The sequence below is a fragment of the Capricornis sumatraensis genome, chromosome 9 (assembly GCF_032405125.1).
Source record: "Capricornis sumatraensis isolate serow.1 chromosome 9, serow.2, whole genome shotgun sequence".
Classification (NCBI taxonomy): domain Eukaryota; kingdom Metazoa; phylum Chordata; class Mammalia; order Artiodactyla; family Bovidae; genus Capricornis; species Capricornis sumatraensis.
This window is the reverse complement of record NC_091077.1, coordinates 109,189,907-109,213,397: the sequence shown is the minus strand read 5'-3', so window position 1 is coordinate 109,213,397 and position 23,491 is coordinate 109,189,907. Positions and strand designations below refer to the sequence as shown.

Sequence of the window (23,491 nt, the reverse complement as noted above, 5' to 3'; positions counted from 1 at the left end):
ACTGCAGATGGTGACTGCAGCCATGAAATTAAAAGATGCTTACTCCTTGGAAGGAAAGTTATGACCAACCTAGATAGCATATTCAAAAGCAAGAGACATTATTTTGCCAACAAAGGTCTGTCTAGTCACGGCTATGGTTTTTCCTGCGGTCATGTATGGATGTGAGAGTTGGACTATAAATAAAGCTGAGCGCCGAAGAACTGATGCTTTTGAACTATGGTGTTGGAGAAGACTCTTGAGAGTCCCTTGGACTGCAAGGAGATCCAACCAGTCCATCCTAAAGGAAATCAGTCCTGAGTGTTCATTGGAAGGACTGATGCTGAAGCTGAAACTCCAATACTCTGGCCATCTGATGCGAAGAGCTGACTCACTGGAAAAGACCCTGATGCTGGGAAAGAGTGAGGGCAGGAGGAGAAGGGGACGACAGAGGATGAGATGGTTGGAAGGCATCACCAACTCAATGGACATGGGTTTGGGTGAACTCTGGGAGTTGGTGATGGACAGGGAGGCCTGGTGTGCTGCCATCCGTGGGGTCGCAGAGTCGGACACGACTGAGCGACTGACCTGAACTGAGCAGATGGCTCTATTTACATCACCAACGTCTTTCAGGTGGCAGCATCATGTCTTTACCACCTGAGATGCCTAACTCTTCAATCTTGCAGTAGCACCTGAACCACTTCTACAGAAATGCTGAGTTACAAATCTTATTGCTGCTCTTTCATATAAGGGAATTTTATTTTATCCTAAGAAAGAGGAAATTAAGTAATGAAACATCCTCTGGTTATCCCAGACTCTTTGAGACGAACTTTTTTATGACCAGTAGTTTTTTTTTTCCATTTTGCAACAACCTACCATGTCCCAAGCTCTTGTTAAATTTTTCGTGTACCGTGGAAAATGACTGAAGTGTTCCATCTTGACCTGTTGATATACACAGAAAATGTCTAATCAAGCTTCACTGAAACAATGGACCATTTGAATCATGACACTTATAAAATTAGATTCTATAAAAAGTTTGAAGTTAGTTGGCAGCACTTTAAAAGGAAGCTGATTGTAACTACCTCATTTATAATATTCAACTGCCTATGGAAAGCCATTTAGTAAAAACAAAGGATAAAATGAGGTGCTAATAAATGCCAGCAGATTATCTGAACAGGCAAGGGCCACATTTCTGGAATTTGTCCATTCTGACTCCAACGATGACTAAATAGAATGATGTTCCAAAAAAAAGTAATATCAGCTAGTGTTTCCTGAAGTATTCAAAAACAATCACCTCATTTTACCCAGATTTTCAAGTTACTCAAAGGGACATCTGAATCTAAAAATGTATAAATACCAAACCTAATAAATATCAGATACTTTGCTCTCATTACTTGCTGAATTAAACTAATGGCACAAAGCAGAAACTCACTTGCACTAAGAATTTGTTGTCCATTTTGTCCATAGTATCTTATTTTGGTAAGAGGAGCACTATGTCCCATTCTGAATCTCAGAAGCCGGGCTTCACCTGCGGGACCATCAAATATCCATATCTGCCAAGAAATGAAGAAAAGCAAAGCTTTCCCACAAGTGACCGGCAAGCAGTCAAACCACCTTCTGCCTAAATCTACTGGCACCGGGTGACACCTGCAGGCCGCTGACCCTGGAGCACAGGCTGGGGAAAAGATGAGCAGCCCAACTTTCCCCAACTCCAATGATCTTGCCTGGAAAATCCCACGGACAGAGCCTGGCGACTGGCAGTTCACGGGGTCACAAAGAGTCGGACACAACTGAGCACAGCACAACTCTCTCACTTCATGAAAATCAGGCAATCTGCTACGCCTTTTCTTTCATCTATATCAATGTCTTATCCCGTATTCCCTTCACCTGCTAGGTTTCAGGCTGATACATTAAAGCAGGCTTGTAACAACCCAAAGGGAGGTGGTAATAACCACAGTACCCTGAGAGCGTTGTCAGCACCGTTTGTGACCAGAAGGGGCTCTCTGTGGAGAAATGTTAGTCCGGCAATCGCTGTAGAATGTGCGTTTCTCATTTGATTGATTAACTTTCTGTCTTCTAGATCCCAGAGTCCAATATGGCCACACGGGCTTCCAGCTGCCATTACTGGGTGACCATCTGTTGTTAAGATAGAACACACCAAGAAAAACATGCACCACCAAACAACTAAACTTAACAATACTTCTCTCCACTCTTTTCATCCATAAATATAAATTTAAAATAAAAGACTATATACCAATAATCTACCAATATTCCTTCGGCTCTTTATATTCTAGTATTTCATTCATTTCTATTAAATTATAAACAAATATTAAGAAAATTTCTATGAACTTCAAAGTAATACATCTGAAGTGTTCTTAATTTTCATCCTTAAACAAGTTGAGAGTTACCTGTGCGAAATGAAATCGAAGTAATAGGTCCCCAGTCTTGACGAAACTTCATTAACGTTTCATCAAATTTAATGTTGTGAATGATAACCTGACCCGACATGAGACCAACAGCGACAACATCCACAGCTGGTGCCTGAAAATTAAATGACTCAACTTCTTATTTTCTTAATCACATAGCTTTAATACTGATGATCACATCATTATTTATGTGTTACCAAAATAAGTATTAATAATGGAATATATTTCTGGAGATGACAAAAACAATGAATACTGTCACTCTGGCATACTTTAATTGATATCTGGCATGGAAGTATTTAGGAATGATTTTTCCAAATTACTTCCCAGCTTCAGTCTGGTAGTCATCATCACTCCCCCATCCACAAACATAGTTAACTTGCTAAGAAAGCAGCCATAATACAAAAGGAGCTGATACGTGAAATCAATACAGGTCACTATTGCCTGAATGGAAATAGAAAAAAGACAACTCTTAGAAAACACATGAAGGCTGACCACATGCATGGCAACAGAAAAGGGCAACTACAAAGGAAGTGAAGAATGGTCTATCCAAAGAATACAAGAAAAACCTATAACCCATGCTAAAAGGCAAACAGGTTATACAATCAGTCTGTTCCAGCTCTAAGAGTCTATGATTTTAATCTTCCTTTTATGCAACAGTATTACATACCGCCTCTATACTATGTTTCTCTATTTAGGAACACAAGATCATGTCCAATACCATCACAAAATCGAATCAGGCTACAACATGTAATTAATTTGCCATCAAGTAACTACTATGCATGAGATCCTGTGTAGAAGCTGAGGATACTAAAACAAATATGACGGCTGGCCCTCAAAGACCCTAATCATCACCTTTGGGATCTTCTGGGTAGATAAAAGCAAAGCAAGGTGATGGAAGTGAGACAATGAGGAATGTGTATAAACCGAGCAGGTATCAGCAATGGATATGTGAAAAGACAAGGTACACGGCCTGTATACGTGTCCAACGTGTAAGGTTCTCTGCAGCAATACAGCCATTCAGACATACAGTTCTACAAACTCATAAAGACAAAAAGCAGTTATATCTGGAAGAGTCCAGCATCTAATAAATAGTTAACACTGGGCACCAATAGAAGGTAGGAGGAGAAAGGGATGACAGAGGATGAGATGGCTGGATGACATCACTGACTCAATGGAGATAAGTTTGAGTAAACTCCGCGAGTTGATGATGGACAGGGAGGCCTGGCATGCTGTGGTCCATGGGGTCACACAGAGTCAGACACGACTGAGCAACTGAACTGAACAGACCCATTAGCTCAAGCCAGAAATCTCAACACACTGACAATGTTCTCTGTATGACCTACAAACTCACTTGCTTCACTGGAAAAAAACCTCATCTCCACTCTGACCAAGGCACTGGACTCTCTATGCTTACAAAATGATTGGCAAACGTGGATCCACACCAATCACAGAATTAAGAGCCGAATTCTAGGCAAAAAGGTTTCCACAAATATTTATAGACAAAGGCATTGTTTTCAATTATTTTCAAAACACTGTTTTTTAGGGTAATATTTATAAAAAACTAGACTATACATTATTTTGCCTTTAGGTCCACACATATGGTTGGCCCCTGAAACTGAAATATCCTACTATTGCCTTCATTTCTTATCTAACTTAACAGAAAAATACTAACCTGCTGAAGCGCTGTCACTCCAACTTTCCATCCCGCAAATGTATATAGAAGTTTACTACAAAAGAAAAAATAGTTGAAAGCTATTTTTGGGGGGGGAGAAAATTAACTACACATTAAAAAATGATATAGTAACTATTTATTAAGTTCTTACTCTGCCCCACATTGTTCTAAGTAGGCATATTAATCTATTTAATACTCAAAATAATGCTATGACATAAACAGCATCATTTTTCAGATTAAGAAACTAAGAAACTCAATTACATGAAAAAGTTAAGCTAAGATTACAAGGCTAATACTGACAGAGCCCAGAGAGACTCAGATCCTAAGCTGCTAAGAACTACGATACTATGCAGCCTCTTGGAGAAATTAAAAAGAGAAAGAAAAAAAAAATACATCAGTAAAAACGATTTTACGTGACAGATACAAGTTAAAATAAAACCTTAGAATACAGGCAGATCTCACTTTTTACCGCAATGTGATATCGGAAACCTAACACAAAAAAGGACTCCTACTTGGGTGATGGACAGGGAGGCCTGGCGTGCTGCAGTCACGGGGTCGCCAAGAGTCGGACACGACTGGGCGCCTGAACTGAACTGACAAGACCACCTGCATGTCACAGGACTGTCACATGGCGACAGTGATGCTGCTCTGAACTCCAGAATCAAGCCATGGATGACAGTTTACAGAGCAGAGACACCTGAGATTGTCATAATGGTAATAAAGCATTTATTCACACATTAAATTCTTCAGGCACAGATTAGGTCACTCTCACAAGAAACCTAAAGAGATAACTTTGGGGCACAGAATATTTCCATCATTATTTCCTAGCCTATTACAGAATAGGTAGTCAATGATATTTGTTAAGTTGAACAGAAATACTGATTTAAAATTAATAATTAATAGGATAAACATTAAACCTCTGAAAATCTTATTTTCCCTTTCGAATCTGTAGGGCGTTGGAAAGGAAACTCTGGATGCTCAGATATTTCTGATGCTCTTTTAATGATCATAAAGAAAACTGAGCTGCCACTCTTTTCTCTGGATAAATGCACAAGTAACAGGGAGAGGTGTTCACCATCATTTATCTAGCCCCCTAGCTATAGACATCCATCATGTTTATGCTTGAAGATGAATGTGCTTCTACCGTGAAAACCATGCCTAAATGCTAGCACTAAATAAACACTGATTTGCGTCGCCATCTAACGTTTCAGTTTATTGAAAACTAAAAGCTCTTCAGTGACGATCTCAATTATTTTTCTGATCTTGTGTACTAAAGCCTTCATTACAGTTTCATGAATTCTTTATAGTGACTCAGGATACTAGTATATAGTATTTAATGAGCATTTATGAAGCTGCCATGTTCCAGGACCATATCCCAGTTTTCACATATGTGATTCCATGAGTAACAACCCCAGGAACAGGTATTTACTGAAAAATCTCCAAAAAAGATATAAAGGAGAACTGAGAGACTTCAAGAATGTTTTAGGGAGTAATAGACGAGGGTAAGGCAGGAATCACTTATGTTGTAAATACAGAGCTTACTTGGATTTTACATTCCATAACTGGAGGCTTCCTTGTTCACTGCCAAGAAGTATTTTATTCAAGTAGGTACTTGGGTGCAAAATTGCAGAAATTTTAAATACGGATTTATCGAAAGACAATTGCAGGTATTCTTCTACAAAAGTAAAGGTTATAAATAATACATAAAATAAAACAGTTTTATATTTTTCATACACCTGTATATTTAGCACTTAAAATCTATCATATCAAAGATTTATGTACTAATATAAACCAAAGACATATACTAACTTATAAACATTCCCTGAGAAATTAAACAAATGTGATAAGGGGCAACTTGCAAATTTAGTTAGATTATCAAGAATTTTCTAAAAGTTCTAATATCAATCCTACTTAAAATTTTACCCACTACCAAACTGGTTTATGGGATGGAAATAAGAGTTCAAAAAAAAAAAATGACACTAAGGGATCAGACTTAGTAGTTTTATAATTTGATCAAGAGGCAGCTAATGTTCCAAATCAAGTGCATGGGAGGGAAGGAGCAAATATCTAAAGAGCTTCCTCTGCTCCTCAAACATGTAAAAAGTCAGAGGAAAACTTAAATGAAACTAAAAACAGGGCTTCTCATAGTTACACAGGAGACCCTCAAGCAGAGGGGAGGAAAGAACTTGCAGCTGTGTTGAGTGGGAAATGGCACAACCTGCTGTCTTCTGCTGCAAGATCGAAACATTTTTTGGAACATCACATGCTTAAAATTCCTACATGTGAATTTTGTTTTCCACTTCACAGTTCATCCATAATGAAAACACTTTCTCACTTAATTTCCTAATGAACTTGAGTATCAGAGAACGAACACTTCTCTTAAACTTTAGTTTCATTCTATCTGGCTGCTGCATACTCCAGGAGTATGTGTATCCCAGTTTAAGGAGCATAGGTAACAGACAAGAATTACAGAATCTTTTACTTAAATATTATTTTAAAAGATCCTTGCCTCTATATGTAACTAGCAGTCTTACTTAAGATCACTACAAACTGCTCCCTGAAGACACCATGCTGCTCCAAGAGGAACATAGAGCTGAGTACCAGTATCAACAGAAAGCTGGCTGAACTCTAAGAGTCAGATTCTCTAACTTCATAAAAGGCCTTTTAATATCCACCTGCATAGGGACTATGTTTGAAATTCTGTTCCCTCCACTCAGGCAAAGGAAAAACAAGAGTGGCTAATCTGAACAAGAACATGGAATGACTGCCAGGAGGGCAATCCCTAAGACTTCTACTAAAAATAAACATTCTCCTCAAAAGATGAGTCAATCAAGAGGTAGCAAACGCTAAAAATGCACACAGATCAGAAACGTACAAGCTTTAACTCATGTCAGGCCCCACAGTCTTTCACCTACAAGAGCTGGGGTTACTCTGGTGATAAATTCCTAACCTTTGGTGATAACACGGCCCTACAAACATAGCACAGTGACAGAGTTTAAGAAAATCACAATTAAAGGACACTGACTCATATTCTTAGAAAAAAGATGTTTATTTTCCTTCAGATGACTGGATCTTCAAGTTTACTATTACAAGTTGAAAATACAAACCAAGTATTACTCAGGTGTAAGTATACACCAAAATTCTCCCCACAGAGAAAATATCACGTCATTAAACTTGGAGAGCTATAACGCAAAGCATTATGAACAGCTCCAATAGCTAATTAAAACTGCTTAGCAATTTTTTACTTAGAACCCCTTTCCCTTATACACATTAAAGATTCTTAAAAATTTTTTACTGCTTACAAGTGAAACCTCTGGTACAGAAGGTTTAAGTCATCCTTAAAGAGATATTTTAGTTACACACATACTATTCCAGGATAAAGTAATAAATAGGTTTTCTTACCTTCTGAATATATGTGCCAAATAATAAGAACGCTGTCGGTATCCACAGAGATAACGTGGTCCCCAAAGGGTTGCAAAAGATGGATTTCTGCCTTATGACCCTTAAAGGTATGCACTACCTGCAATGTCAAAATTCAAAAGAATTTCATATTATTCATTCATCATGTAATATTATTCATATCAACAACAACAAAAACCCCACACAAATCCGGAAGATAGATGCTCACATTAAGAAATGCCCAACTTTTGACTACCCAAGGTTAGATCAACAGACAGCAAGGAATCACATTTTCACCTGCTCCCCCAGAGAGTCCAATTAGGAAATATGGGCTAGGAACACAGAAATCAGATCTTTGAGGCTCAGCTTTTCAACCAAGCTTAGGGAGAAGGCACGCAAAGAGCTGGGTCCCTTAGCCAAGCCAGCCAACACAATTCCATGCATTTTGGAAAAGTGGGATGTTCTAGAAGGCTAACCTCTACAGCCACCACCAGCTGGCTTCCACAGAAACAAGGGAGGGCGATATAGGACACGTCTTCCCTACAGCTTTGCCTGGACACAGACATTCTTTCCCTGACAGCAGTCCCTGCACCCGCACTAATTACAGTCCCTTCCCCCACGGTTTCAGTTCTCAGCAGCCTCCAGGGACCCTGTTTCTTCTCCTTCTCCTTCTGGCCCTATGGATGGTTAACAGTTTCCTACAGTTCACAGTCTCTGATACCTTTCTACTCCTAAACTGTACATTGCTCTCTCAGAAAAACTACAAATTGCAATATTTTGAACAAAAAAAGGACCCTGACTTTCTACAAAGAAAAAAAAACTTTTATTGACTCTCAAAACAAAAACTCCCATTAAAGAACTTTAAGTTGCCTTCCTCTGCCACGGGTAGAGATGATGGAAAACGCTGGGAACAAACATCATTAGCCTGAGTCAGACTCTGAGAAGTACAGTAACTCCATCACCTGGCTATCTAGCTATCCCCACGGCCACATTCCCTTTCATTCTGGACCACTAGCGCCAGGTCATCTCTCAAATTAGTCATCCCAGGACAAACTGAGAAACCAACAAGCAGATTAAGACAAGAAAAGATCCTCCCTTAGGAGAGAGAGCAGACGACCTAACTTCTTCTATGTAGGCAACAAGCACCTGGGTCTTAGAAAATGAGTCATGGGCTATGACGCTCATAACAAAAAAAATCAATTCACATAAGGCAGTGGTACAGATGTGTATTTTCTTAGGAAAATATTTTCAAAATACTACTGACTGAATCCTACCCCAACCAAATAAACAAAGTAGAAAACTCCAGAGATGGGACCTGGTTGGAAACGAACAAGCTGCAGCAGCTAGCTGCCCAGATGATTCTAAGGTTGGTCCCAGGCAAAGAAAACCGAACCAAAGCATCACTTTTAACTGATTGATTATGAAAATTTGATGAAATCAACTTTCTCTTCCTCCAGCAAAGCGAATATACATTTAAAAACAAACAAAAAAACGTCGAGAGTGTCTCAGATGAAGAAGAGCAACATTAAAGTTCCCTCCCACACCATGACAATCAATCGCTGACTGCAAAATACAAAACAGTTCAATGATACAAACCTCTTTATTACGGGCGAATGCAGAGAAAACATTCCCATAAGCAGCAAAGACTAACCTCCCATCAGCTGCCATACAGCAGATGTCCTGTGGGAGAGAGTTACCTGGAGAAAAAGAAATATAAAATGAAAGAAGTAAACCTATTTTTTAAGAAATAAAGATATTTAAGATTGTGGAACAAATACAAACTTCAATTACGCATATAACATCTTTAATTTCTTATAACTTAAAAATACGTATGTATGACAATCAGAGCATAAAATTTAGACTTCAGTGTTATTTTAGACACCTAATGACAACAATCACATTGAAAATATGACATCACCTTGACTTTCCCTAAGATAATTAACGTCCAGTATCTGCAGACACGAGAACATAATCCTAAAGAACTGAGAAGAATTGAGGTTATTTGGGGACAAAAATCCTCACTCAGATACACAAAACCCTGGCAGATGGTCATCTAGTCTCCACGTGAACGCCTTCAGCAACATCAAACTCCTAACAACTTCAGAGTATTTTAAAAGTAGGTCAAAACTGAGAACTCTTAACCCCACCATTTGGAGTAACTTAAAAAAAATTCCATGATATTCTACACTCTGACCCTCTCAAGTGAATAGCACGGTTTCCACCTAGTCTTCTCCAAGGTAAACATGCCTGTCACCTCCAGCCGCTTCTCATCAGGATTTCTTGATTCCTCTCTCACTACCATGGTCACATGGGCTTGTACTTTTTATTTCCCATTTTGGGGGCAGGACCGTTAAAACAGAAGAGAATTAAGTGTCATTCACGCTGTCATTACATTTCCAAATACTATTTTTATAGGGTTATCATTTTAGTATTGCCCTTCTACAGCCTTCTATAATCTTTTTAAAAAATAAAATTTATCAGACATACACTCTAAATTCATATAGCTCTGTTTTTCTTACAAAGATCACAATTGATGGTGAAACTAGAATCTCTGTCCTGGCAAGCTCTTCATTCCATAAAAGAGTTTAAAAAAAAAATTCTTCCATTGCAAGAAAATATCAAAATGTGGGAAAAAGGAAAACTCCTTCTTACAATGGAATGACAGAATCAGAAAACCACTATTTGATAATCATCCTACTAATAACTCAGGTGAGAATCACGACTAAATGACAGTCAGCAGTACATGAAACTTCGAATAGTAAAGACTATTTAAAGTGAAAGTGATGTTGCTCAGTCCTGTCCGACTCTTTGCAACCCCATGGACTGCAGCGTACCACGCTCCTCTGTCCATGGGATTTCCCAAGCAAGAGTACTGGAGTGGATTGCCATTTCCTTCTCCAGGGGATCTTTATGACCCAGGGATCGAACCCAGGTCTTCCTCATTGTTCAGTTCAGTTCAGTCGCTCAGTCGTGACCGACTCTTTGTGACCCCATGAATCACAGCACACCAGGCCTCCCTGTCCATCACCAACTCCGGGAGTTCACCCAAACCCATGTCCATCGAGTCGGTGATGCCATCCAACCATCTCCTCCTCTGCCATCCCCTTCTCCTCCTGCCCTCACTCTTTCCCAGCATCAGGGTCTTTTCCAATGAGTCAGCTCTTCACATCAGATGGCCAAAGTACTGGAGTTTCAGCTTCAACATCAGACCCTCCAAGGAACACCTAGAATTGACCTCCTTTAGGAGGGACTGGTTGGATCTCCTTGCAGTTCAAGGGACTCTCAAGAGTCTTCTCCCACACCACAGTTCAAAAGCATCAATTCTTCATGCTCAGCTTTCTTTATAGCCCAACTTTCACATCCATACATGACCACTGGAAAAACCATAGCCTTGACTAGATGGACCTTTGCTGGCAAAGTAATGTCTCTGCTTTTAAAGATGCTGTCTAGGTTGGTCGTAACTTTCCTTCCAATGTGTAAGCATGGTAGGCAGATGCTTTACCGTCTGAGACGTAAAGCATCTACCTACAATGAGGAAGACTCGGGTTTGATCCCTGGGTCGAGAAGATCCCCTGGAGAAGGAAATGGCAATCCACTCCAGTACTCTTGCTTGGGAAATCCCATGGATGGTGGAACGTGGTAGGCTACAGTCCATGGGGTCGCAAAGAGTTGGACAGGACTGAGCAACTTCACTTTCACTTTCAATGTATCTTACCACATGCACTTACTAAATTTATTAGCTACAAGGGCAAGTCTTCAAAAGGAGCTGCTTGATAAATGTCACCTTAACCAAATGATCAAAGTTTTCACTGCCAGGAAAAAGCAACAGCATGTGCCTCCTGATATGGTTCACTGAGATTCAGCATCATTTCTTTGCTACTCTTGCAACACTGCAGAACCTGAATCTAATCATGAGGAAGTATCAGAAAAAGTCAAATTGAAAAATATTCTTTAAAAAAGACTAGCCTACACTACTCTAAAAATATCAATGTTGTAAACCACAAAGAAAGAGATGAATTAGTTTAAAGAAGACCAAAGAGAAATGACAACTGAAAGTAACAAACAATCCTGTCCTGGATGTTTTTGTTAGCTATGTACGTTTACCATAAATACACGCCTAAGTCTTTATGTTTCACAAGTCTTAAATTTAAGTCAGAATTTTAAAAGAATGTTAAAAGATACTAAACATGCACAAATTCAGGATAAAGTCTATACTTACTTACTGCAACCAGACTAAGTTTCTGAACCTGTTTTTAAAAAAGAGAACAAATGATTAAATTTTTACTAACAAAAATATTATAATAATTTAGCACTTAAAGATTAAACTCTAACCTCATACATAAATTTACTATGCGGTCCTTCCTTAAAAAGACACTTACTGATGATACTAATTTTCATTATTAGCAGATTAGTCGCTCAGTTCAGTTCAGTCGCTCAGTCGTGTCCAACTCTTTGAGGCTCCACAGACTGTAGCCCACCAGGCTCCTCTGTCCATGGAGTTCTCCAGGCAAGAATACTGGAGTGGGTAGCCATGCCTTTCTCCAGGGGATCTTCCTGACCCAGGGCTCGAACTCAGGTCTCCTGCGTTGCAGGCAGATTCTTTTACACTCTGAGCCACCAGGGAAGCCCATTCTCATTATTAGGAAAATTTATATTTTCTACTATTTCATCAGTGATGGAAGGGTAGGCATCATGTAGTTTTGTATATGGGTCATGTAATAAATATTTTAAGGCTTTGCAATCTGTGTGGTCTTTGTTGCAATCACTCAACTGATAATACATCACAGAAGCAGCCACATATGGTAAAAAAAAAATATATATATATGCATGACTGTATTCCAATAGATTTGATTTATGGATATATAATAATAATTTTTGAAACTGTCATATGCTGTGAAATATTATTTTTATTTTGATTATTTCCCGGCCATTTAAAAACGTCAAAACCATCTAGCTCAGAAGCATAGCGCACAGAAGGGTGTAAGACTAAAAGTGCCCTTGAAGATGAATTAAATAATCTATGTTTCTTAATTGAGAGTAGACACACAGACACAAAAATAAAAATGTGATAGGTCATACAAAAACAAAATGTTGGCAGAATTGGCTTGCAGGCTGTAGTTTGTGGTCCCCAACCTATGGTTACTGATCCAGCTATGTGACTTTGAGAAAGTTACTCAACCACTCTGTACCTCAAATTCCTCACCTATAAATTAAAGATTAAAATAGGTCCCTAATTTTATGCACTATTGTAAGGATTCAATGAGTAAAATTTGCGTGAAGAGTTAGAATGGAGTCAGTCATACAGTAAATCCTCAACAAGCGTTAGGTGCTATCACCAGCACCGCCTCCATCGCTGAGACGGCCTTCCCTTTCCGTTCCTCACTTGCTCTTCCACTAATTCTACCTGCTACCAACAAGCAGTTCCTCTTGCTAACAATCCACCTGATTTTCACAATACTTCAAGGAAAGCTTATATTTTCTAGGAGTACAACTTTACATCAGTTTCCAGGAAAAGTGCTTAATTAACACTGACTAGTTTTAACCTTCTCAAGTAAGGCCCCACCTTTCACAAAGCATACCTTCATCTAGAGAAGACGAAAGAAGAAACAGCAACAAAAGGCTATTTCAAAGACTGATGATATATTTTAGAGGAAAAACCATCAGTAACAAGCAGGAAGGCCTTGGGCAAGTAACAGTTTTTTCTGAGATCTAGTTTCCTAGTCCATGTAAGGGTGCTACAAAATAACGAACATTCTTCTTGGAAAGAAACGCGGCAAGGTTTCGAGGAGGAGGCACCGCTGAACTCTGTCATGGTGGCAGAAGACAGATGCTCAGGGGAAGTTTAGGGAAATCAGTCTAACAAATGTGGACAGCCGCGTAAACCGTAACTAATCTCACCCTCCCTTTTCCCAGTGGATTTTAGCCCGCATCTCTAACGCGGTTCTCCGCAGGAACTGCACAATGAAATGGCTTACGACTCTAACTAAAAGGGGGCGGGGGAGCAGTTTCCTTCACCGCCTGTATTTCCAACCTCTGCCGCAGAACTGCGACGTTCTCCGGGACCGCCCCCAGCCCGACCGCCGCCGGAGCTCGTCGCAGGCGGACGGCATGTGCGGTCCACACACGGACGGCCCGGGCGGACGGCGGCGCGACCCCGCGGCACTCACATCGTAGGTGTGGAAGCTCTTGCCCACGCACGTGGTCACGTAGAACCGGCGCTTCAGCGCACTGAACCGCACCGCGTGGGGAATGTCGCTGCTGAAGAGCCCCAAGGCCCGGAACCCGGCGAAAAGCGCGCTGGCGGTGCGTTCGCCCGGGCCCCGCTCCATCACGACCGTCGACGGCTGCCTCGCGCCTACAGTCCCTGGGAGACCGCGCGCCCGTGCCCCTCGGCGCGTCTGCCTCAGCACAACCCTCGGCCGCCGCTTCCGGCGCCCTGCCGCTTCCGGTGCTCGCTGCCAATCGAGCGAGCGGAGGCTGTCTTCGGTGCAGCTGAAAAGTAGCTCCCCGCGGGACGCGAAGGGGAACCAACACTTGGGTTCCGCGTTCCCGCCGGCCGCGACTAGCAGACACTGCGGTCGCTTTCCCGCGGGCCTGGAGCGGCGGGGCCGAGTGGGGAAGCCCGGCGGCCGGGGGAGTGAGGGGACGCGGAAGTCGTAGCCCAGGCTTTCCGGACGGACGCGTCTAATCAGATTGGGGCTGGGAGGCGTTTCTGAAGGCCCAGTGCCTCTCGGTGGCTCGGCTGGGGAAGAGTCCGCCTGCAGCGTGGGAGACCCGGGATCGATCCCTGAGTCTGGAAGATACGCTGGCGAAGGGACCGGCTGCCCCCTCCAGTGTTCTGGAGAATTCCAGGGACTGTGTCGTCCATGAGGTCTCAAAGAGGCGGACACGACTGAGCGACGCTCACTTTTTTAAACGCCCTTATCTTGTGGAGATACGTGTTTATGGATGAAATTATGTATCTGGGAATTTGCTTTCAAAATAATTGGAGATGAGGTCCAGGGTTTTTGATGACCTGCATGTTTTTTAATACTATAAACGTATTATCAGTTCAGTTCAGTCGCTCAGTAGTGTCCGACTCTTTATGACCCCATGAATTGCAGCACACCAGACTTCCCTGTCCATCACCAACTCCCGGAGTTCACTCAGACTCAGATCCATCGAGTCAGTGATGCCATCCAGCCGTCTCATCCTCTGGCGCCCCCTTCTCCTCCAGCCCCCAATCCCTCCCAGCATCAGAGTCTTTTCCAGTGAGTCAACTCTTCACATGAGGTGGCCAAAGTACTGGAGCTTCAGCTTCAGCATCATTCCTTCCAAAGAACACCCAGGACTGATCTCCTTTAGAATGGACTGGTTGGATCTCCTTGCAATCCAAGGGATTCTCAAGAGTCTTTTCCAACACCACAGTTCAAAAGCATCAATTCTTCGGTGCTCAGCTTTCTTCACAGTCCAACTCTCACATCCATACATGACCACTGGAATAACCATAGCCTTGACTAGACAGACCTTTGTTGGCAAAGTAATGTCTCTACTTTTCAATATGCTATCTAGGTTGGTCATAACTTTCCTTCCAAGGAGTAAGCGCCTTTTAATTTCATGACTGCAGTCACTATCTGCAATGATTTTGGAGCCCCCCAAAATAAAGTTAGCCCTTGTGTTCACTGTCTCCCCATCTATTTACTCTGAAGTGATGGGACCAGATGCCATGATCTTAGTTTTCTGAATGTTGAGCTTTAAGCCAACTTTTTCACTCTCTTTCACTTTCATCAAGAGGCTTTTTATATTAAAGACTGTTAATTGTTGAATCTGGGGGAATGGCTGTGTGAGAGATCCTAGCACTGCTCTTATGCTTCTGTGTGAAATTTAAATTTGCCATAGTAAAAATGTTGTTTGTTTTCTACAGAGTTTTCTTTAAGGTAAATTATAAATTGGAGTATTAATGGATTATTTTTTACCTATGAGCCATAGAAATATGTACAAATGGTTTTATCAGGTAAGCAATAAGAATGTTCTAAATTGTGTATAATGCAAATGCTGTGTTTATCATTGCGAAAAAAAGGTCTTCTGTCCATAATGGCAATTTGGGGGGAAAATTGAAGAAGTTTCCTGGTCAGGACTTTACAGTTCACAAAGCCTTTGATAATATCCATGGCTGATGATTTGAATGCAGAATTGATGCTTCTGAACTGTGGTGTTGGAGAAGACTCTTGAGAATCCCTTGGACTGCAAGGAGATCCAACCAGTCCATCCTAAAAGAAATCAGTCCTGAATATTCATTGGAAGGACTGATGCTAAAGCTGCAATACTCCTGAAGTGAAGAGCCGACTCATTGGAAGAGACCCTGATGCTGGGAAAGAGTGAAGGCAGGAGGAGAAGGGGACAACAGAGGATGAGATGGTTGGATGGCCTCACTGACTGGATGGACATAGTTTGAGCAAGCTCTGGGTGATGGTGATGGACAGGGAAGCCTGGCGTGCTGCAGTCCATGAGGTCACAAAGAGTCAGACACAACTGAGCCACTGAACAACAATTAGCTTAATATAATCCTCAAATAAGGACAGTGAGATATTTAGGGCAAAAATTATTCTTTTACAAATGAGGAAATCAACTCATTTGGGGATGAATGATTTGTCCAGTTCCCAGTTTATTTAGTGCCAAATCCAGGCTAGAACAAGCTTGAATAAGCTAGAATAAGCTTCCCTGGTGGCTCAGAGGGTAAAGCATCTGCCTGCAAGGTGGGAGACCTAGGTTCGATCCGTGGGTCGGGAAGATCCCCTGGAGAAGGAAATGGCAACCCACTCTGGTACTTTTGCCTGGAGAATCCCATGGATGGAGGAGCCTGGTGCATGGGGCCAACAAGAGTCAGACACGACTGAGTGATTTCACTTTCCCTTTCCAGGCTAGAACAAGGTTTAGCAAAGGTTAAGGAAAGATCTTTGGCATTGCCTTTCTTTGGGATTGGAATGAAAACTGACCTTTTCCAGTCCTGTGGCCACTGCTGAGTATTCTCAATTTGCTGGCATATTGAGTGCAGCACTTTCACAGCATCATCTTTCACGATTTGAAATAGCTCAACTGGAATTCCATCACCTCCACTAGCTTTGTTCGTGGTGATGCTTCCTAAGATCCACTTGACTTCACATTCCAGGATGTCTGGCTCTAGATGAGTGATCACACCATCGTGATTATCTGGGTTGTGAAGATCTTTTTTGTAGAGTTCTTCTGTGTATTCTTGCCACCTCTTCTTAATATCGTCTGCTTCTGTTAGGTCCACACAATTTCTGTCCTTTATTCTGCTGTTCGTTGCATGAAATGTTCTCTTGGTATCTCTAATTTTCTTGAAGAGATGTCTAGTCTTTCCCATTCTGTTGTTTTCCTCTATTTCTTTGCACTGATGACTGACGAAGGCTTTCTTATCTCTCCTTGCTCTTCTTGGAACTCTGCATTCAAATGGGTATATCTTTCCTTTTCTCTTTTGCTTTTCACTTCTCTTCTTTTCACAGCTATTTGTAAAGCCTCTCGAGACAGCCATTTTGCTTTTTTTGCATTACTTTTCCATGGGGATGGTCCTGCTCCCTGTCTCCTGTGTAATGTCACGAACCTCTGTCCAAAGTTCATTGGCACTCTGTCTATCAGATCTAGTCCCTTAAATCTATTTCTCACTTCCACTGTATAATCATAAGGGATTTGATTTAGGTCATATCTGAATGGTCTAGTGGTCTTCCCTACTTTCTTCAATTTAAGTCTGGATTTGCCAATAAGGAGTTGATGATCTAAGCCACAGTCAGGTCCCGGTCTTGTTTTTGCTGACTGTACAGAGCTTCTCCATCTTTGGCTGCAAAGAATATAATCAATCTGGTTTTGGTGTTGGCCATCTGGTGATGTGCATGTGTAGAGTCTTCTCTTGTGTTGTTGGAAGAGGAGGTTTGCTATGACCAGTTTGTTCTCTTGGCAAAACTCTATTAGCCTTTGCCCTGCTTCATTCTGTACTGCAAGGCCAAATTTGCCTGTTACTCCAAATGTTTCTTAACTTCCTACTTTTGCATTCCAGTCCCCTATAATGAAAAGGACATCTCTTTAGGGTGTTAGTTCTAAAAGGTCTTGTAGGTCTTCATAGAATCGTTCAATTTCTTCAGCATTACTGGCCGGGGCATAGACTTGGATTACTGTGATAGTGAATGGTTTGCCTTGGAAACAAACAGAGATCATTCTGTCATTTTTGAGATTGCATCCAAGCACTGCATTTTGGACTCTCTTGATGGCTATGATGGCTACTCCATTTCTTCTAAGGGATTCCTGCCCACAGTCGTAAATGTAATGGTCAGTTCAGTTGCTCAGTCATGTCTGACTCTTTGCAACCCCATGAACCGCAGCATGCCAGGCCTCTCTGTCCATCACGAACTCCCAATGTCCAGCCAAATCCATGTCCATTGAGTCGGTGATGCCATCAAACCTCTCAGTTTCTGTCATCCCCTTCTCCTCCTGCCCTCAATCTTTCCCAGCATCAGGGTCTTTTCAAATGAATCAGCTCTTTGCAGCAGGTGGCCAAAGTATTGGAGTTTCAGCTTCAGCATCAGTCCCTCCACTGAACACCCAGGACTGATCTCCTTTAGGATGGACTGGTTGGATCTCCTTGCAGTCTAAGGGACTCTCAAGAGTCTTCTCCAACACCACAGTTTAAAAGCGTCAATTCTTCGGCACTCAGCTTTGTTTGTAGTTGAACTCTCACATTCATATATGACCACTGAAAAAAACATAGCCTCGACTAGACAGACCTTTGTTGGTAAAGTAATGTCTCTGCTTTTTAATATGCTGTCTAGGTTGGTCATAACTTTTCTTCAAAGGAGTAAGCATCTTTTAATTTCATGGCTGCAGTCACCACCTGCAGTTATTTTGGAGCCCCCAAAAATAAAGTCAGCCACTGTTTCCACTGTTTCCCCATCTATTTGCCATGAAGTCATGGGACCGGATGCCATGACCTTCTGAATGTTGAGGTTTAAGCTAACTTTTTCAGTTACCTCTTTCACTTTCTTCAAGAGGCTCTTTAGTTTTTCACTTTCTGCCATAAGAGTGGTGTCATCTGCATATCTGAGGTTATTGATATTTCTCCCGGCAATCTCGATTCCAGCTTGTGCTTCATCCAGCCCAGTGTTTTTCATAATGTACTCTGCATATAAGTTAAGTAAGCAGTGTGGCAACATACAGCCTTGATATACTCCTTTTCCAATTTAGAACCAGTCTTGTTCCCTGTCCAGTTCTAACTGTTGCTTCCTGACCTGCATACAGATTTCTCAAGAGGCATGTCAGATGGTCTAGTATTCCCATCTCTTGAAGAATTTTCCACAGTTTATTGTGATCCACACAGTTAAAGGCTTTGGCATAGTCAATAAAGCAGAAATAGATGTTTTTCTGGAACTCTTGCTTTTTCAATGATCCAGAAAATGTTGGAAATTTGACCTCTGGTTCTTTTGCCTTTTCTAAAACCAGCTTGAATATCTGGAAGTTCACGGTCCACGTATTGCTGAAGCCTGGCTTGGAGAATTTTGAGCATTACTTTGCTAGCGTGTGAGATGAGTGCAATTGTGCAGTAGTTTGAGCATTCTTTGGCATTGCCTTTCTTTGGAATTGGAATGAAAACTGACCTTTTCCAGTCCTGTGGCCACTGCTGAGTTTTCCAATTTTGCTGGCATATTGAGTGCAGCACTTTCACAGCATCATCTTTCAGAATTTGAAATAGCTCAACTGGAATTCCATCACCTCCACTAGCTTTGTTTGTAGTGATGCTTTCTAAGGCCCACCTGACTTCACATTCCAGGATGTCTGGCTCTGGGTGAATGATCACACCATCGTGATTATCTGGGTTGTGAAGATCTTTTTTAACCTAACTTATCTAGGGACAATTAATGGTAGTGTAGCAATTTGAATTTAAGTGCTTCTGACAATTAGATTTATGTTTTAACCTACATCTTGGCAATGAGACAAAAATTTAAAGCTTAGAACTCTCATGGAAGGTTTAGTCATGATATCAATGAGACATGCATTTTAGCTGTTTTCCTGTGATCTTGTAAAGGCACTGTGTTATGGGCTTATTATGAGTTGCCTAGTTTTAACATTCTCAGAATACATTTCTTCCCATCAGCTGCCTCCCTGAGTTTCTTTCTGTTCAGCTATCAGCAAGGTGTTCAAATATGTGTTGGAGAAAAAGGAGCTAGTTATTGCTCTTTTTACTTTGAGATACCCCTAAGGATACTAGTCACAAGTTAGGATAAAGGAGAAGATGGGGAATTACCTGACAGTCCAGTGTTTAGTATTGTGGGCTTCCACTTCAGGGAACCTGAGTTTGATCCCTGGTAGAGGAACTATAATCCTGCAAACCATGAGGTGTGGCCACAGTGGGGAGAAAAGGTGGATGTAGTTGATCATTGACAAATGATAATATTCCATTTGATTCAATACATTGGTGCTTCAGAGAATTTTGGTAAATTAAAAATAAATGTAGCTATGTCAAATTGTCATCTCTAACTTTTTTAAAAAGTGTTAAATATGACTTTTTCTGAGTAGTTTATATAATAAAGACCATTTCTTTTTTGTTACCAGCTTCATATATTGTGATTACCAGCCTCCAAGATGCCCTCAATGGTGTTCGTGCCCTAGTGTAGTCCCCTCTCACACTGATTAGGGTTGACCTGTAACAAGGCTAGATAATTTTAAAAACTGAAGATTTTGACTTGCTCCTTCTTGGGTCGTTTGCCCTGCAGAAAGTCAACAGCCACATTGGGAAGATACTCAAGCAGTCGTATGGGGTGTTTCACGTGACAAGGAAAGGGAAAGTGAAAGTTGCTTAGTTCTGTCTGACTCTTTGCGGCCCAGTGGACTGTAGAGTCCATGGAATTCTCCAGGCTAGAATACTGGAGTGGGTTGCCATGCCCTCCTCCAGGGGATCTTCCCAACCCAGGTTGAACTCAGGTCTCCCGCATTGCAGGTGGATTCTTTACCAGCGCAGGCACAAGGGAAGCCCAAGAATACTGGAGTGGGTAGCCTATCCCTTCTCAAGCAGGTCTCCCCAACCCAGGAATTGACCGGGATCTCCTGCATTGCAGGTGGATTTTTTTTACCAACTGAGCTATCAGGGAAGCCCAGACATGTGAGTAAAGCATCCTGAAAGCACATTCTCCAGCCCTAGTAAAGCCTTCAGATGACTGCGGCCATGCAGACATCTTGACTACAATCTCATCCAAGACCTTCAGCCAGAATCACTCTCCAGCCACCCCTGGATTCCTAAGTCTCAGCTGTTCAACCTAGTAAATGTTAACTGCTGTTTTAGGCCACTTAGTTTGGGGTAATCTGTTACACACTAATGCATAGCCAGTACACTTATACTCACTTTGCTAATCGCATTTAGGGATGGGTATGGTTCGTTTCACTGTATTGGCAGAACCATGTCAGAAACCCAAGGAGGTTTCAAGACAGTGCTTGTCCACTCCCTTACTTCACAGATGAGTGAAGTACTAAGCACTACAACTGTGGAATTAGGTGGTGAAAAGGGCAAGCACCATATATCAACACTCTTTATTCTCAAGCTGAGACTTTCTACCTTGGGGAGCTGTTCATTCTGGCTACCCCAGTTTTTCCTCTGCTGGTGGAAAATGTGCAAGAACATGTCTGTTGCTGGTTGAATAGAACCACTAAAACACGTGTTTCACTGAGATACTGTTCAGCTCAGTTCAGTCGCTCAGTCGTGTCCGACTCTTTGCGACCCCATGAATCGCAGCACGCCAGGCCTCCCTGTCCATCACCATCTCCCGGAGTTCACTCAGACTCACGTCCATTGAGTCCGTGATGCCATCCAGCCATCTCATCCTCTGTCGTCCCCTTCTCCTCCTGCCTCCAATCCCTCCCAGCATCAGAGTCTTTTCCAATGAGTCAACTCTTTGCGTGAGGTGGCCAAAGTACTGGAGCTTCAGCTTTAGCATTATTCCTTCCAAAGAAATCCAGGGCTGATCTCCTTCAGAATGGACTGGTTGGATCTCCTTGCAGTCCAAGGGACTCTCAAGAGTCTTCTCCAACACCACAGCTCAAAAGCATCAATTCTTCGGTGCTCAGCCTTCTTCAAAATCCAACTCTCACATCCATACATGACCACAGGAAAAACCATAGCCTTGAGTAGATGGACCTTAGTTGGCAAAGTAATGTCTCTGCTTTTGAATATACTATCTAGGTTGGTCATAACTTTTCTTCCAAGGAGTAAGCGTCTTTTAATTTCCTGGCTGCAATCACCATCTGCAGTGATTTTGGAGCCCAAGCAAATGAAGTCTGACACTGTTTCCACTGTCTCCCCATATTTCCCATGAGTGATGGGACCGGATGCCATGATCTTCGTTTTCTGAATGTTGAGCTTTAAGTCAACTTTTTCGCTCTCCTCTTTCACTGTCATCAAGAGGCTTTTTAGTTCCTCTTCACTTTCTGCCATAAGGGTGGTGTCATCTGCATATATGAGGTTATTGATGTTTCTCCCGGCAATCTTGATTCCAGCTTGTGTTTCTTCCAGTCCAGCGTTTCTCATGATGTACTCTGCATAGAAGTTAAATAAGCAAGGTGACAATATACAGCCTTGACGTACTCCTTTTCCTATTTAGAACCAGTCTGTTGTTCCATGTCCAGTTCTAACTGTTGCTTCCTGACCTGCATACAGATTTCTCAAGAGGCAGGTTATGTGGTCTGGTATTCCCATCTCTTGAAGAATTTTCCACAGTTTATTGTGCTCCACACAGTCAAAGGCTTTGGCATAGTCTATAAGAGATTGGCTGAATATGTCAGGTCTATCTTTTCCTCAGGTTAGCATGTACCTTCCACTCAAATCTTGTAATGGTAATCCTGATCTGGAGTTTGGAGATGATAGGAAATGTTCAGTCAGCCTCCTTGAGAAATGTCAAAGTTGAAGCATAGAGAAACCTCTTTAGCAACAAACCGTTTATGTCTACTTTTTCATGTAAATCTTTTTTTTTTTTTTTTGTATCAAATACTGCTCTGCTTTCAAGGTAATAAAGAATTTTAGGTTGCGCCTGTGGCCAGATCTAATCATCTTTGATAATACTGCACTAGCCACAGAACTGCAATGCAGGAGACCCAAGTTCAGTCCCTGGGTCAGAAAGACCCCCCTGGAGAAGGAAGTGGCACCCCACTCCAGGATTCTTGCCTGGAAAATCCCATGGACGGGGAGCCTGGGGGGCTACAGTCCGTGGGATTGCCAAGGGTCGGACGTGACTGAGCAACTAACACTTTCACTTCTCAGCCGCAGAACCAGTCCTGAGAGTCCTCAATGTTGCCACATTTATGAAAGCATACCATGGAAATGGACGGTGGCTCCCTTTCGCAAGCTTGGAACAAGCTTTTGCTTAATTAGACAACAACAAATGAAACAGTTCTTTGTTGTACTGTGCGGGCACTGAGCCTGCCAGAAGCGCCAGCTCTCTGAAAGGAGTATGTTTAGGACTTGGCATCATTATATACACTCACATAACTTTCTCCTCTTCCATAGTTAGGCTGGAGCAGTTCTCTTTATTTTAAATATTCTTCCATTTCGTTTTTCAGTCATAGCGGGAACTTGAAGCTGAAGCTCCCCACAGTGATACGTTAGGATAATAGGATACATTGGCTGTCAGAATCAGATGACAATTCTGTAGAAACACCATTCAGTGTTCTGCTATTCCCTCGAGGGCGTTTCTAACCTGAGTGCCAGGAATTCAGGCTCCACAGTGACTAGTAGAGGATCTCCTTCCCAAACGACATCGCCTGTCACATGACAGCTTTCCCTAAGTATTCCTGATACTTAAAAAAAAAAAAAAGCAGTAAAGAAGCAGTCTTCCTCCTGAATAGAATATCAGGTGTGAGGCTAGACCCACGCAGGCTCACTCACAGGTCACTGTCTTGCTTTTAGCTTCATTTTTTAAAAACATCCTGTGCTATACTGATAGTAATAGAGACTTTTCTTCTCCATCCATTACCAGACCTTCCTGAC

At 41.8% G+C, this 23,491-nt stretch overlaps 1 protein-coding gene across 1 annotated transcript in view; it reads right to left on the bottom strand.

Moving 5' to 3' along the window:
- WDR36 (WD repeat domain 36) overlaps positions 1–23,491 on the bottom strand; it is a 69,585-nt gene that overhangs the window by 27,789 nt on the left and 18,305 nt on the right. The window contains exons 4-13 of the mRNA XM_068981135.1: positions 13,641–14,157; positions 11,693–11,720; positions 9,070–9,170; positions 7,477–7,594; positions 5,617–5,749; positions 4,075–4,129; positions 2,385–2,517; positions 1,937–2,112; positions 1,409–1,529; positions 853–918 (exon numbers count right to left, since the gene is read on the bottom strand). Of these exons, the coding sequence (XP_068837236.1) occupies positions 853–918; positions 1,409–1,529; positions 1,937–2,112; positions 2,385–2,517; positions 4,075–4,129; positions 5,617–5,749; positions 7,477–7,594; positions 9,070–9,170; positions 11,693–11,720; positions 13,641–14,157 (1,448 nt within the window). The remainder of the gene's footprint in view (positions 1–852; positions 919–1,408; positions 1,530–1,936; positions 2,113–2,384; positions 2,518–4,074; positions 4,130–5,616; positions 5,750–7,476; positions 7,595–9,069; positions 9,171–11,692; positions 11,721–13,640; positions 14,158–23,491) is intronic.